Source organism: Zonotrichia leucophrys, chromosome 9 (genome assembly GCF_028769735.1).
Source record: "Zonotrichia leucophrys gambelii isolate GWCS_2022_RI chromosome 9, RI_Zleu_2.0, whole genome shotgun sequence".
Lineage (NCBI taxonomy): Eukaryota > Metazoa > Chordata > Aves > Passeriformes > Passerellidae > Zonotrichia > Zonotrichia leucophrys.
The window spans coordinates 16796634-16809175 of record NC_088179.1 but is presented as its reverse complement, the minus strand read 5'-3'; the positions used below and the strand labels follow the sequence as shown (position 1 = coordinate 16809175).

Below are 12542 nucleotides of genomic sequence, written 5' to 3'. Positions count from 1 at the left end.
TTCTGAGACGGCTTCTACCCTGGTTTCCCCCACAGAGGGCCTTGCCCAAGCAGCGCTTTCCTGCTGCTGCCCTGTACTGAACAGGACATCTGCCCACCTACAGGCATATTTTAGTCCTTTTCACTCACCTTCACTGTGCTGACTGCCTGCACTGCCCCCTCCGTAGCTGTAGCCTGGGTCAGGGAAGCCGGGATGGGGGTTGTATGGATGAGGTGGTGGATACTGATATGGGAAGGCCATAGGCCAGGGTGCAGCTCCTGGGTGGGGGAGCGGAGCCAAAGTGTCCTGATCAGAGGCACCGCTGGAGCCATCATGATCATGAAGAGACAGATTAGCCATGTCTGCAAGAAAGCAGAAAACAGGGGTTAATTCAAGCAGAAAAACAACCATGTATGGTGAAGCAGCTTTCTGTCCATTCTTGCTGATGGACAAGGACAGGATACACAAGGAGACACAAGAATTTGGCACTCTCTCTGTTAGTCAATGCCACCATTTGGGCTTCCTGGCTGTACAACTGCCAGGCTGTGGGAGTCCAAGCTGCCACTCTAATACAGAGACCAGCTTGCTGGGAAAGGACTACATCAGAGCTACAGCTCACCCTGCCAATTCCTTCCCCCATTTTATCTGAGCAGCCAACCCCCAGCACCAACCCCTTGCCAGCACTGAAATTCAGAGCCTGGAGACAGTCAGTAAAAACTAAGACTCTGCTATGACTGTCCAGGAGAAACGATCACATAGTAGGTGACACTGTCAATGCTGCTTCCAACTTCACTACCTCAGCAGTAGGACAAGGGAGCTGGGATACTCTTAATTACTCCCTTAACAGAGTCTGTAGAACAAGGGGCCTAGCCTGATGGCAATGGCCGTAGGTGTGTCCCCATGGTGTCAGCAGGGCTCTCCAGGACCACTACCCCTCCATGCTCTCCCTCCCACCCACACCAAGAGCCATACTTCCACAGAGGTCTCCGAAGATGTAGTAGCACTGCTCTGAGAAGGTGATCTTGTTCACGGTGTGTCGGATGTAGCCAGCCTTCAGCAGGTTGCTGGCATATTTGCGGGACTCACGGCGGTCTGTAAAGCCCTCCACGTGGTGATAGAGCCAATCTACCACATCCGAACCTGCCACCAAATACAGAGTTAAATTTGGCAAGAGAGAGGAAGACGGCGGCCCTTGAGGCAGTGAGCCACACTGGAGCAAAATCAAAGTGGGTCAAAAGGTTCAATTTCTGACTCCTGCCTAGTCAACAGTTTGTTTAGGGTGACAAAGATGCTCCCTTGGACTACTGCCTGAAAACTGGCCACCCATTCCCCAGCCCCTGCCTCTGCTGCAGGCAGCACAGTCTCTTACCAATGAAGGCATTGGGGATGGTGATCTTCAGCCACATGCGGTCACGCACCTCCAGGCCTGACTCTGGTGAGGCCATGGCTTTGACAATGGTGGCCATGTCACTGTGGATGGACAGGTGAAAGTCATCGAGGCCTGTGGTGTGGATGAAGGAAGGCAGGCAGAGGTGAGAGAGAGCAGAAGAGACAAGAGGGCCACATGGAAGCATCACACACGGGAGGAATGGGCCAGGGAACAATACATCGCAGACAGCCTCGGGGTACATGCAGCGGTACCTCCCTTCCAGCCTTCCCATGTTAACCTTCACATGTCAGCAGTTTCCTCTTGGGCAAAGCCCAGGCAAGAGTCACAAGCTTACAACAAACTCTTGGCTTGTTACCTCACCCAAGCTCTGCAGACCCTTGCTTCAGGGCTCTACATACCAAATCATCCCAAACCTCCAGAAAGCAACCAAGAAGCCTGTGTTCAGCAGGACCCTGTCCCACCACAAGGCTCTTTGCTCTCAGCTGCCTCCTCTATCTGCTGTCTGGGAGGAGCTCTCAATTGCTCCAGGAACATGCTGAATCCCTCTGGCTCCACATTCTCAGCAGCCAACCCCTGACTAGTCTCAGCCTTTCCTCTACACCTGCCGCAGCTCCTGATTGCAGCCAGGCTCCTCTACTCTCCTCACAGAGAAGGCTTAAAAACATGCTAATTCTCCCAGGCAGAACTTCCACTGATCAAAGTGCCAGCCCAGCAAGAGCTGCCTCCCTCCCAGTCCCTTGGCAGGGCAGATCTGCCTGCTGTCCCCAGGCAGATGTATTGCTCCCTTCACAGCAGAGTGAAGGTGAGGGGGCCGTGCAGCGGGTGCAGCACGGAGGCACAAGGACTTACGTTCGGTCTCTGGGATGGAGCTGGTGATGGAGGAGCTGGTGGAAGTGATTGTGCTCATGGATGGACTCATACCGTACGCTGGGTAGGTGCCAGTCATCGCTGCCGTGTGAGACACCCAGGCTGCCGGGTCGATGGGCCGGATGGGCTCACCTGCAAGGAAGAAAGAGGCTGTCAGCAGTTGTAAGAAATTATCAGCTCATCAAAACAACCTCTAGGGAGGGACAGGGACGCAGCACAGCCCATTCCATCCCCAGTATTTGCCGGGACTCACCCGGATCGGAGCATGGAGAGTCTGGCCCAGCCCAGATCCGCTGGGGAGCAACTGGGAGAGAAAGAAGAGAGGGAGGGTCAGCAGGAGAGGTGCAGAGGGAGAGATCCCCCTATGGCTTTAGGGGGGTTTCTCTTTCCTCTGGCGCCCCGAGCCAAGTGACCTCCCTGCCCCAGTGAAACGCGTCCCCAGCGTGATGTGGGAAGAAGGGCTGGGCTTATGGGCATTTTGGTTTGGAAATAGGACATAGCAGCCTCCAAAATGGAGAGCTGAAACCCCATCAAACCCCAATTCAGTGCCCCATGGAGTCACACACACAGGGGAGGAACGAGACAACAGCCAAGTAAGTGCTTAAGGCAGGGCTCTCACATGAGCTGGGCACCAGCGCTAAGGGTGGGTCAGCTATCCACTTACTCCTGGGTAACGAGAAGCAGCCCCGCGGACTGGGGTCCCAGCACTTGGCCACTGTCAGGGTGATGGGCCTGCAACAAAAAAGCAAGAGTTAGAACCAGGGCACAGTAACACAAACCCCTGCATGATGAGTGGATGCTGTGTGCCAGCTCTCTCCTGGGAGACAGGGAGAAGCTGCTAGTATAGTGACTTTGTTCTCCTCCAGCTATGGGTTTCCCCCTACTGACATGAACAAAATGATGTCTCTGTTGAGGGGTGCTGATGACCCAAATAGAATCAGAGAATCACAGCAAAATTTGTTTTGGAAAGGATCTTTAAAGGTCATCTAGTCAAATTGCCCTGCAGCAATCCCCATGGCATCCCCACAAAAAAAGGGGCACAGACCCCAATTCCCTGCAATTCTTGCATTGGACATGAAAACCCAGGAATCAAAGCAACACCAAACCCCTAAGTTCTGAGATTCTGCAGAGGCACTGGCAGAGGTGCCTGAAAGATACAACTCACACACTCCAAGCACAAACTGGGCAGATATCTCTGGATGGAAGGAACAACACAAGTACTCACCCCGGCTTGTGCACAATCTCCCTCAGCACCCGCACAGCATCATCGTTGCTCATGTTCTCAAAGTTGATGTCATTTACCTACAAAAAACACAAAAAGGTGAGTCCCAGAGATGTGACCAGAGGCTGAGCTTCCCACTCAGCTCAGCAGTGACTCAGCTTCCCTCTTCGAAGCATGACTTCCTGGGTTTAGCCTGCCAAAGTTCTCAGGGAGGCTTCTGGGTCTTTTCTTACTGTTTTCCCAGGCCCAAAGATGGAGATATGTGGGTGTGAAGTACCTGCAAGAGCATGTCTCCTGGCTCAATCCTGCCATCAGCTGCCACAGCGCCTCCCTTCATGATAGAGCCAATATAAATGCCTCCATCCCCACGCTCATTGCTCTGTCCCACAATAGAAATGCCCAGAAAGTTGTATTTCTCTGCAGGGATGAAAAGAGAAAGAAATAAGTCACTCCAGAGCATCAAGCATAAGCAGACCTAACTCCAGTAAAACCACATCCTAATGGTGGTGATTAGCACCCCTGTTCCAGAGAGATGTCCTGGGACACACAAACTCTTGAGAGACAATTTCTACAAGAGAAGCCAATCTCCTACAGAATCCATCTTTTCACTCCTCCCCCATGTGCTCTCTTTGCCCCCTCCCCAGTTCCCTCTCCATGACCCAGTCTTGCTCTGGAAGGACTGCAGGCTCCATGCACACCTCCCACTCACCCATATTCAGCGTGACCGTGATGATGTTCAGGGACATGGTGGAGTCTGTGATGCTGCTGAAGGACGAGGACTGCAATGTAAGCAAAACATGAGTTGTCCTCCTGTGCCTCAGTAACATTCCCAGCCCTAGCTTCCTCCACTTGTCCTTTCCTTCCTGCCCCTCCTTGTGCCACCACCGCCACCACCCACAACTCCAGTCTTATGCTGGGAATTTTGCAGAGCCAGAGAACAGCCATGGTCCTAATGACCTCTCTACATCTGGGACAAGGCCTGTGGTCCCAGCTCTTGAGGCTACATTGACTTGGAAAAGTGCTGAAGTCTCAGCACTTGGACACTTGTCCAAAGCCATGCCCACAGCAAAAACAGCTGAATCCCTGTGAGTCCACCCTGCCCTGCAGTGCCCTCCCCAGGATACCCAGCCCCTCCCTGGTACCCGTTCTATGCGTGGAGCCTTCTGTTTCCTCCGGCGGCGCTTGTGCCTCCTCATTAGACGGGAAGCACTGCTTTGCTCTGTTGAACTGCTAAACCTGCAGGCAAAAGCAAGAGTCAGCTCTTCTGCTGCCATAGTGGTGGCTCTGGCAGAAAGAGAGCCATGGAAATGGCACAGGGAATAGAGGACTGCAGGGGCAGAGAGGAGAACATGCACATGGGAGACAGACAATGGCAGAGGGGTCTTCTGGGTGAGATGGAAGCAGGTCTGAGCCCAGGACTACTGTGCCCTGCAAAGGCATCTCTCTATTCTGAGAGCCAGGAGGAAATTAGTGTTTCCCCAAGACCCAAGCTCTCCTACCTGCTGGTGGAGTCATCTTCATCTGAATCGAAGAAGCTGGTGGTCTCCAGCTCGCTGCTCATGAGTGTGGAGGAGCTCTCGTACCCACCCAGGTCTCGGCGCCGTTCTCCCTTCACTGTCCCATTCACCCTGGGTGCTGTGAAAAGACAAGAGTCAGTGGGCTTGAGAGAAACCCTTCCCCTATGTAGGACTCATGGCAACGTCCTCAGAACAAATCTGGCCATCAGTCAATCCCATCTAGTGCCAAGCAACTCCCAGTCTACCCTGGGATCAGATCCATCTCCTACCACTATGGGATGGGAAAAGGTTGATGGCCCAGTAGGAACGATGCTGCTAAACCTGCGGAAGACTTGCAGCTGTTCCCTTGGTAGAACAAGAAGCAGCACAAGTGGCAAGCCTAAAGCTCACTCTGCTTCTCAGCTAAGAGACAGAGGCACAACGGTCTCCAGCTCTTGGGGCTTCTACAGGAAATATCTCCCTTGACCCCAAAGGGTTCAACACCAAGCTCTGATGTAACTCAGGTATTAGTTCCTACCTCCAAGATGAGGCTATGGCCCTCCTAAAAGCTACAGAACAGCCCTTTTGAGCTGGAAGGGTTCTGCAGAGCAGAGAAAGATGCCCCAAGTCTGGAGCTGGTGCTGCCATGCCCCAGCCATGCCCTTGCAGAGCTCTCACCATGTTACCAACACTCACCATGCTCAGGCCCATCTGTCCGACGAGGTCGTTCCCTCTGTGATGACACCACCGAGTCTGTCTCTGTCTCATTGTCCAAGTTTTCTCGACTCCCCCCAGTGTTAGGGCTGTGATGAGATAAAAGCAAACAAATATGTTCAACACGGAACAACCTGACAAGGCTCTCTCTACCTCTGTCCTGACCTACACAAGTTTCCAGCCATCAGCTGTCTCCTTCTTGAGGGACAGGAACAACCACAGCACATCTACAAGTGCAGGTCAAAGGACTAGGGATGCTGTGCTGGCTCTTTCCCTGCATTATTTTCAGCATGCCCTTGTTTGTTAAATAATGCAGCTCCACTTCAAATCAGCTCCCAGCCCCACTCTCCTCCCCTCTTGCTGGCTGTCATCCCTAACAGTTTGGGTAAGAGTATCCCAGGCTGGTCTGGGATACTGGTCTGGATTACAGCAAATGCACCATGTGGCCCTTGGAAGTCAGAACAGATGTCTGTGTAACTTACTGGAAAGAGGGGGGCCTGGAGTCTCCAATGCCTCCTGTGCGCTCCATGGAGGGCGGCAGCTCTGTCTGGTTATCAGCACAGACCGAGCCAGCATCTGAGTGGGAGCCCTCTGCAGACACCAGCTGGAGGCATGAGAAACAGAAAAGGAAACTGAGAAAACATTTACAAGAGTGGCCAAAGGAGCTGGCCAAAAGCCTGCCTGGCCCATGATCTCATTTCTGGCAGTTGGCAACAGCAGATGCCCAGGAGCAGGTATGGAACAGGCCAAGCATGTAGCAGCATTTCCCACCAAGGCCTTCCCAGACACTTGCTATTTGTGGCTCAGGAACTCCTGACCCAGCAGTGAGGCCTGGGTGGGTGACAGTGCTTGGACACTCTGACATCACCTGCACACCCACACCACACACTCAGGTGACCTTCAGCACTGGATTCCCCCAGTTCTCACACTGGGGAAGGCAGTTACCAGTCATTCCTTTCCTCAGCTCTAGCAGCCTACACTTCTGCCTTCAAGCTTTGGGACCCAGCAGGACTTTCACCTTCACAACCCTCAGAAGCTGGAGGTAACAGAGCTCAGGGCCAAGGCTGGCTTTGAAATACTCTTGAAACAGGCTTTTTCTGGCTTCCATATGTTCTTCACAAACTTTCATGCTGTGTTCAGCTTATTGGCTTGAACGCAACCTTCAGCCAATCTCTGGGATGCTCAGTGGATTCCCCAGTACAGAAACTCAAGAAAGGGTTAAACCCTAGAGACTCTTTATGCCAGCCATGCTGTAGAGTAGCTCAGGCATACCAGTATTCTGGCTCTATAATAAACCATCAACTTCAGGGCTCAGGGAATGAGCTGGAGACTCTCCCAGGGGCCATGGGCTCACCAGTGGAATGAAACAGAGGATAGTCCAAATGAGCTGCTCCCCAATAGTGCTCCCTGTCCAGATTTGCACTCTCCCTTACTTTCAAGCTGTAATGAACTGGGCTAATCCCAATAGGGTCAAGAAGCCTTCAGGACCTCCAGAGCAGAGGTGACAGGGCCCAGAAAGGATCTAACAGAGGTGAGGGATACCCACTGTTGCTCAGAACAGACAAAATATTATATAGGCTGGAAAAAAGCTGATAGCTACTGTCCAAACCATAATACCCAGTGTAAATTCAGAGGCAGCACTACTGCTTGCTGGTGAGGGAACCACATCTGCATGGAGCCAAGAGCAGATGCCAACTCAAATGATAGAAGCACAGCCCATTTATACAGGTCTTGAGTGCTTCCAGCATCACCGATGAAAGAGCTGTGCCCTGCCCACCTTCAGGAACTGTGGAAACCCTCATAAGGGAGGTACGAACCCCACACATCATCATTAGCATAATAGATGAGAAGTGTACTGTCAGAGATATTGGAAACAAAGACAGGGATGTAGCTGGGGCAAGGAAGACAGGGCAGCCTTGAAAAAGCCAGAGCCAAGGCAGCAGACAGGGCAGAGAGCAGCCTGAGGTTCAAAAGCTGCAGAGCCCGTCCCACAAGCCCCAGGACAAGCCCAACAGCTCCTGGATCACGACTGTCTAAGCAGCTCATCTCACACTCAGGTCAGCTTCCCTCCCTCCAGCAAGGCCCAGGCACACGCCTGGCTCTGCTCCTGGCACCTTCCTGGTGACTTGTCTTCCCAGGATGCATCCCCCTCCCTAAGGGCCACATTCCAATTCTGGTAGCCACTGCCCGGGAGCACAGGGTAGAAAAGATGCTGAATGTGGCTAGCATTGTCTAGGGAAAAGTCTTATAACACTTCATGCTTGAAAATCTCAAGACAACATCAAGCAAACAGATCGGGACAGAGGGAACTAGCCACAGGCAGCTGTCAAACAGCAGTGAAGAGAGTGGAGGGTGTTCCCAAGCAGGCAGGATTGATGCTATCTTCCTCTAACATTCCCAAGGCTGGGATTTCCTCCCAGGAAGGTTTTGATAACAATCCTGCACTTTTCCTGCCTCTTACACTGTCAGGAAATACTCACTTGGATTCAGGCCCCTGTCTTTCCCTGTTGCTAAAATTAGTACTGAGTTCCTAAAATAGCATCATCCCAGCCTGTCTGTCAGAAGCAGCAAAGCAAGTCCTCCCCTCTCATTCCCCAAACTACCCATGGACTAGGAGACTCCCAGAAGAGGTAGAAAAAGGGATCATCAGGTGCACAAAGGCCTCTGGGACTGCCATTACCCTGCATGCACAAGAGCTGCTAGTGATGCTCACTCTGGGCACAAGTTCCCTGTAAGGATCCAGCCCAGTAGAGCAGCAGCATGGTGGTCAAACCAGACAGACTCACACCAGATCTGTGCCACTCACACACTGAACAGCCAAAGAGCTCTTGCAAGGAAAGCCAGCAGCTACATGGACACAAGGATCACAAGGAAAGGCACACCAGATAAAAATGGAGGACTGGAATGCATTCAGAGACTATGGAACTCCCCATAGGACAGGTCAAAGCAAAGAGCAGCTGGAAGGGTGGGGTGGTGGGACATCTTGGGGCAGATGCAGCAGCAGCAGCGGGATGGATGCAGAGGAATGTGTGGTGGCCACAGCTGATTTCCGAAGGGCCTGGATACCGCTAGAGGGAGGACGGCAGGCATCCAGCCCCGGCTCTTTGTGCCGGAGCCCAGCACAGCCTTTCCTCCTGCTCCAGCCTGCACCCTGCTCCCCTGGCTGGAATCCCAGCGGCAGGGGGGGACCTGCCTGCCCCGTCACTGTTTGGTGCAGGGATAGAAGAATTAGGTGTGACCTGGCTTGATTTGCTGAGGATTTTTACTGTTCAGAGGCCTCTGGAAAAAGGCACTTGAGTCTTGGTGTAGATCCACACACCCTCATCAGCACAAACTGCAACTCAGCAGAGGGAAAACTGGATGATGTGCTGTGGACACTCTCCCCCCACTAACAGAGGGTCCCCGTGGGGACAGAGGGAAGCAAGCGAGCAGGGAGCAGAGCGTGTGCATGGCATGGTACTGAGGGAAAAGCTTGTCCTGCAGCTGCCCAGGCAGTACCTTCAGTCTTCAGGGCAGCCAAATCCAGTCCGCTTCACCAGCACTAAAGTCACTTAAGCCCTTTGCACCAGTCACTGGAGCGGGACTTTCCTTGGGAAGCTGACCCTGCCATAGGGGCACAGGGGTTATGCTGTGGACAGGCCATGACCACGATCTCTGCCAGGCAGCCGTCACCATGAGCTCTTCATGGAGGTATCCCACATCTTCCCTGGCACAGAGCCCCCTCTCCAACTGAGGGACTGCAGTGTGGGTTTCAGCTCATCAGCTTTGTGAGCAGCCAGCACACCAACAGTACTGAGCAGCCCCTGTGCCTTACTTGGCACTCCACATCCAAACTGTTTTCCAGAGAGGGAGGGCACAAACAGGCTGAGACACACTGAAGCAAGGGGTTTGCTTACCCACGACACCACCCGGCCGTTGAAGCAGGGAAGCTTGGCATTGTCATCCGAGATCTCTTCTTTCACCACCCTGCAGAGGGGAGAGGAGGGAGTCAGAGCTGTTCAGGACTTCAAAGGAAAAGGAGACTCCCAAATGGGTATTTGCATATAACACCAGGCAGCCCAGGCTTGGGGATGGAGCAGGAGAGGACTGGCAGCTCTCTCCTGCTGCTAGGCCACAGGTTCCTATGCCCACAGCAATGGCTGGCAGCCTGAAGAGGAGCCAAAGACAGAATAGGCTTTCTTTGTGCATCCAGCTGTTTCATTCCCCAGACCACATTTTAATCAGTAAAGCCAAAATTCAGGTGCATATCATAGGATTGTTTAGGTTGGAAAAGACCTTTAAGATCATCAAGTCCAACCATTACCCAAGCACTGCCAAGGCCACCACCAAACCATGTCCCCAGGTGCCACATTTACACAACTTTTAAATACCTTCAGGGATGATGACTCCACCACTCCCCTGGGCAGTCTGTTTCAGTGCTTGACCCTTTTGGTGAAGAAATGTTCTTAATGTCCAATCTAAACCTCCCCTGGCACAACTTGAGGCAATTTCCTCTTGTCCTGTTGCCTCCTTTTTGGCAGAAGAGACCAATCCCCACCTGGATACAGCCTCCTTTCAGGGAACTGTAGAGAGTGATATGGTCCACCCTGAGCCTCCTTTTCTCCAGACTAAACATCACCAGCTCCCTCAGCTGCTCCACACAGGACTTGTGCTCCAGACCCTTCCCCAGTTCTGGGGAAGAAAAGTTGCCCTTTTGCCCTTTTCTAGATGCACTCCAGCACCTCAATGTCTGAATAGTAGTGAGGGGCCCAAAACTGGACACAGGGTTCAAGGTGTGACCTCACCAGTCCCAAGCACAGGGGACAGTCCCTGCCCTGGTCCTGCAGACACAACCCACAATGCCATTGACTTTCTTGGCCACCTGAGCACATGCTGCCCCATGTTCAGCCACTGGCAACCAGCACCCCCAGGGCTTTCCCACCAGGCACCTTTCTAGGCTGCCTTCCCCCATCCTGCAGAGCTGTGTGGGGTTGTGACCCAGGTGCAGGATCGAGCACATGGCTTTGTCAAACCCCATACAACTGGCCTTGGCCCGTCAATCCAGACTGTCCAGATCTCTCTGCAGAGCTGTCCTACCCTCCAGCACATCAACACTCCCACCCAACTTAGTCATCTGTGACCTGAGTGTGCCCTCAGTCCTCATGACCAGATCACTGATAAAGATATTAAACAGGACTGGCCCCAGCACTGAGCCCTGGGGAACACCACTGTGAGCAGCCAATGGATGCAGCTCCATTCCTGACACCCTCCTGAGCCCACCCAGCCAGTTTCCTACACAGGGAGCAGCTCACTTGCCCAAGCCATGAGCAGCCAGTTTCTCCTGGAAAATGCTGTGGGAAATAGTGTCAAAGGCTTTACTAAAGCCCAGGTAGGTAACAACCACAGCTTTTCCTTCATCCACTAACTGTGCCACACTGTCACAGGAGATCAGGCTGCTCAAGCAGGACCTGCCTTTCCAAAACCCATGCCAGCTGGGTCTGATTGCCTGGCTGTTCTGTACCTGCCCCATGATGGCACTCAAGATAATCTGCCCCATGACCTTCCCTGGCACTGAAGTTGGGCTCTCAGGCTTGTAATTCCCTTTGATTGTCTTTCTGGCCCTCCCTGTAGATGGGCATCACATTTGCCAACTTCTATTCACCTGGGACCTCCCTGGTTGACCAGGACTGCTGGTAAATGACAGAGTGACTCAGTCAGCACTTCCACCAGCTCTCTCACTATCCTTGGGGGATCCCAGCTGACCCCATAGACTTTGGTGTGTTTAAGCAGGTTGCTGACCATTTCCTCTTGGATTACATGAGCTTCATTCTGCTCCCTGTCCCTGTCCCCCAGCTCACAGGGCTGGGCACCCTGGGAACAGCTGATCTTGCTATTAAAGACTGAGGCAAAGAAGACATTAAGTACCCTAGACATTTCCTCATCCTTTGTCACTGTTTCCCCTCACATCCAATAAAGGATGGACATTCTCCTTGGCCCTCCTTTTGTTGCTGGCATTATTTGTAAAAACATTTTAATTGTCTTTAACAGGAGTAGCCAGGTAAGTTCCAGTTGGGCTTTGGCTCTTCTAGCTCTTCCTGCATAACCTCACAACACCTTTGTACCACTCCTGAGTTGCCTCCCCCTTCTTCTAAAGGCAAAATATTTTATTTTTTCCTGAGTTTGAGGCAAAGTTGCCTGCTCAGTCAGGCCATTCTTCTTCCCCACTGGCATGTCCTTCAAGCACATAGAGACAGCCTGCTCCTGCATCTTATAGATTTCCTTCCTGAAGAATATCAGCCTTCTTGGGCTCCTTTGCCCTTCAGGGCTGCCTCTCAAGGGACTCTGTCAACCAAGTCCCTAACCAGGCCAAAGTCTGCTCTCTGCAAGTCCAAGGTGGCAGTTCTGCTGATCCTCCTCCCTGCTCCTCTGAGAATCAGAAACTCTTATCACATTGTGGTTGGTGTGCACAAGGGAGCCTCCAGCCACCACATCACCCCTCAATTCTTCTCTGATCTGGTCACAAACTAGTCCAGTGCATGCCTTCCCCAGCTGGCTCCCTCACCCACTGTATCAGGAAGTTCTTCCACACACTCCAGCAACCTCCCAGACTGCTCCTGCTGTATACTGCATTTCCAGCAGACATATTTCCACCAGTTTGCTTATTTCTAAAGAAATACATAATTTAAGCCTCTTTATAATGATCTGAAAGAATCACAAACTATGCCAGAGATTTCTAATAGATGAAAGTGAAATACATTAAACACACTGCCTACTAAATGATACTGTTGCTTTTTAATTACATGCATAATATTTCAACATAATTCCAAGCTTTATAGTTGTGCCATAATGTCATGTCCCTGCATTACACAAACAGCTACATTATCAGCCTTCACAG

The 12542-nt window shown here is 52.2% G+C and overlaps 1 protein-coding gene across 7 annotated transcripts in view; it reads right to left on the bottom strand.

Annotated features, from left to right (window-relative positions):
• DVL3 (dishevelled segment polarity protein 3) overlaps positions 1 to 12542 on the bottom strand; it is a 33599-nt gene that overhangs the window by 2420 nt on the left and 18637 nt on the right. For 2 of the 7 annotated variants that reach the window (XM_064720795.1, XM_064720796.1), the window contains exons 2-15: positions 9565 to 9634; positions 6151 to 6272; positions 5651 to 5757; positions 4958 to 5093; positions 4601 to 4694; positions 4168 to 4237; positions 3736 to 3875; positions 3462 to 3538; positions 2901 to 2968; positions 2490 to 2540; positions 2219 to 2368; positions 1349 to 1480; positions 952 to 1119; positions 129 to 341 (exon numbers count right to left, since the gene is read on the bottom strand). In XM_064720795.1, the coding sequence (XP_064576865.1) occupies positions 129 to 341; positions 952 to 1119; positions 1349 to 1480; positions 2219 to 2368; positions 2490 to 2540; positions 2901 to 2968; positions 3462 to 3538; positions 3736 to 3875; positions 4168 to 4237; positions 4601 to 4694; positions 4958 to 5093; positions 5651 to 5757; positions 6151 to 6272; positions 9565 to 9634 (1598 nt within the window). The remainder of the gene's footprint in view (positions 1 to 128; positions 342 to 951; positions 1120 to 1348; positions 1481 to 2218; positions 2369 to 2489; positions 2541 to 2900; positions 2969 to 3461; positions 3539 to 3735; positions 3876 to 4167; positions 4238 to 4600; positions 4695 to 4957; positions 5094 to 5650; positions 5758 to 6150; positions 6273 to 9564; positions 9635 to 12542) is intronic. The other 5 variants (XM_064720798.1, XM_064720797.1, XM_064720801.1 and 2 more) reach the window with 3 other exon arrangements.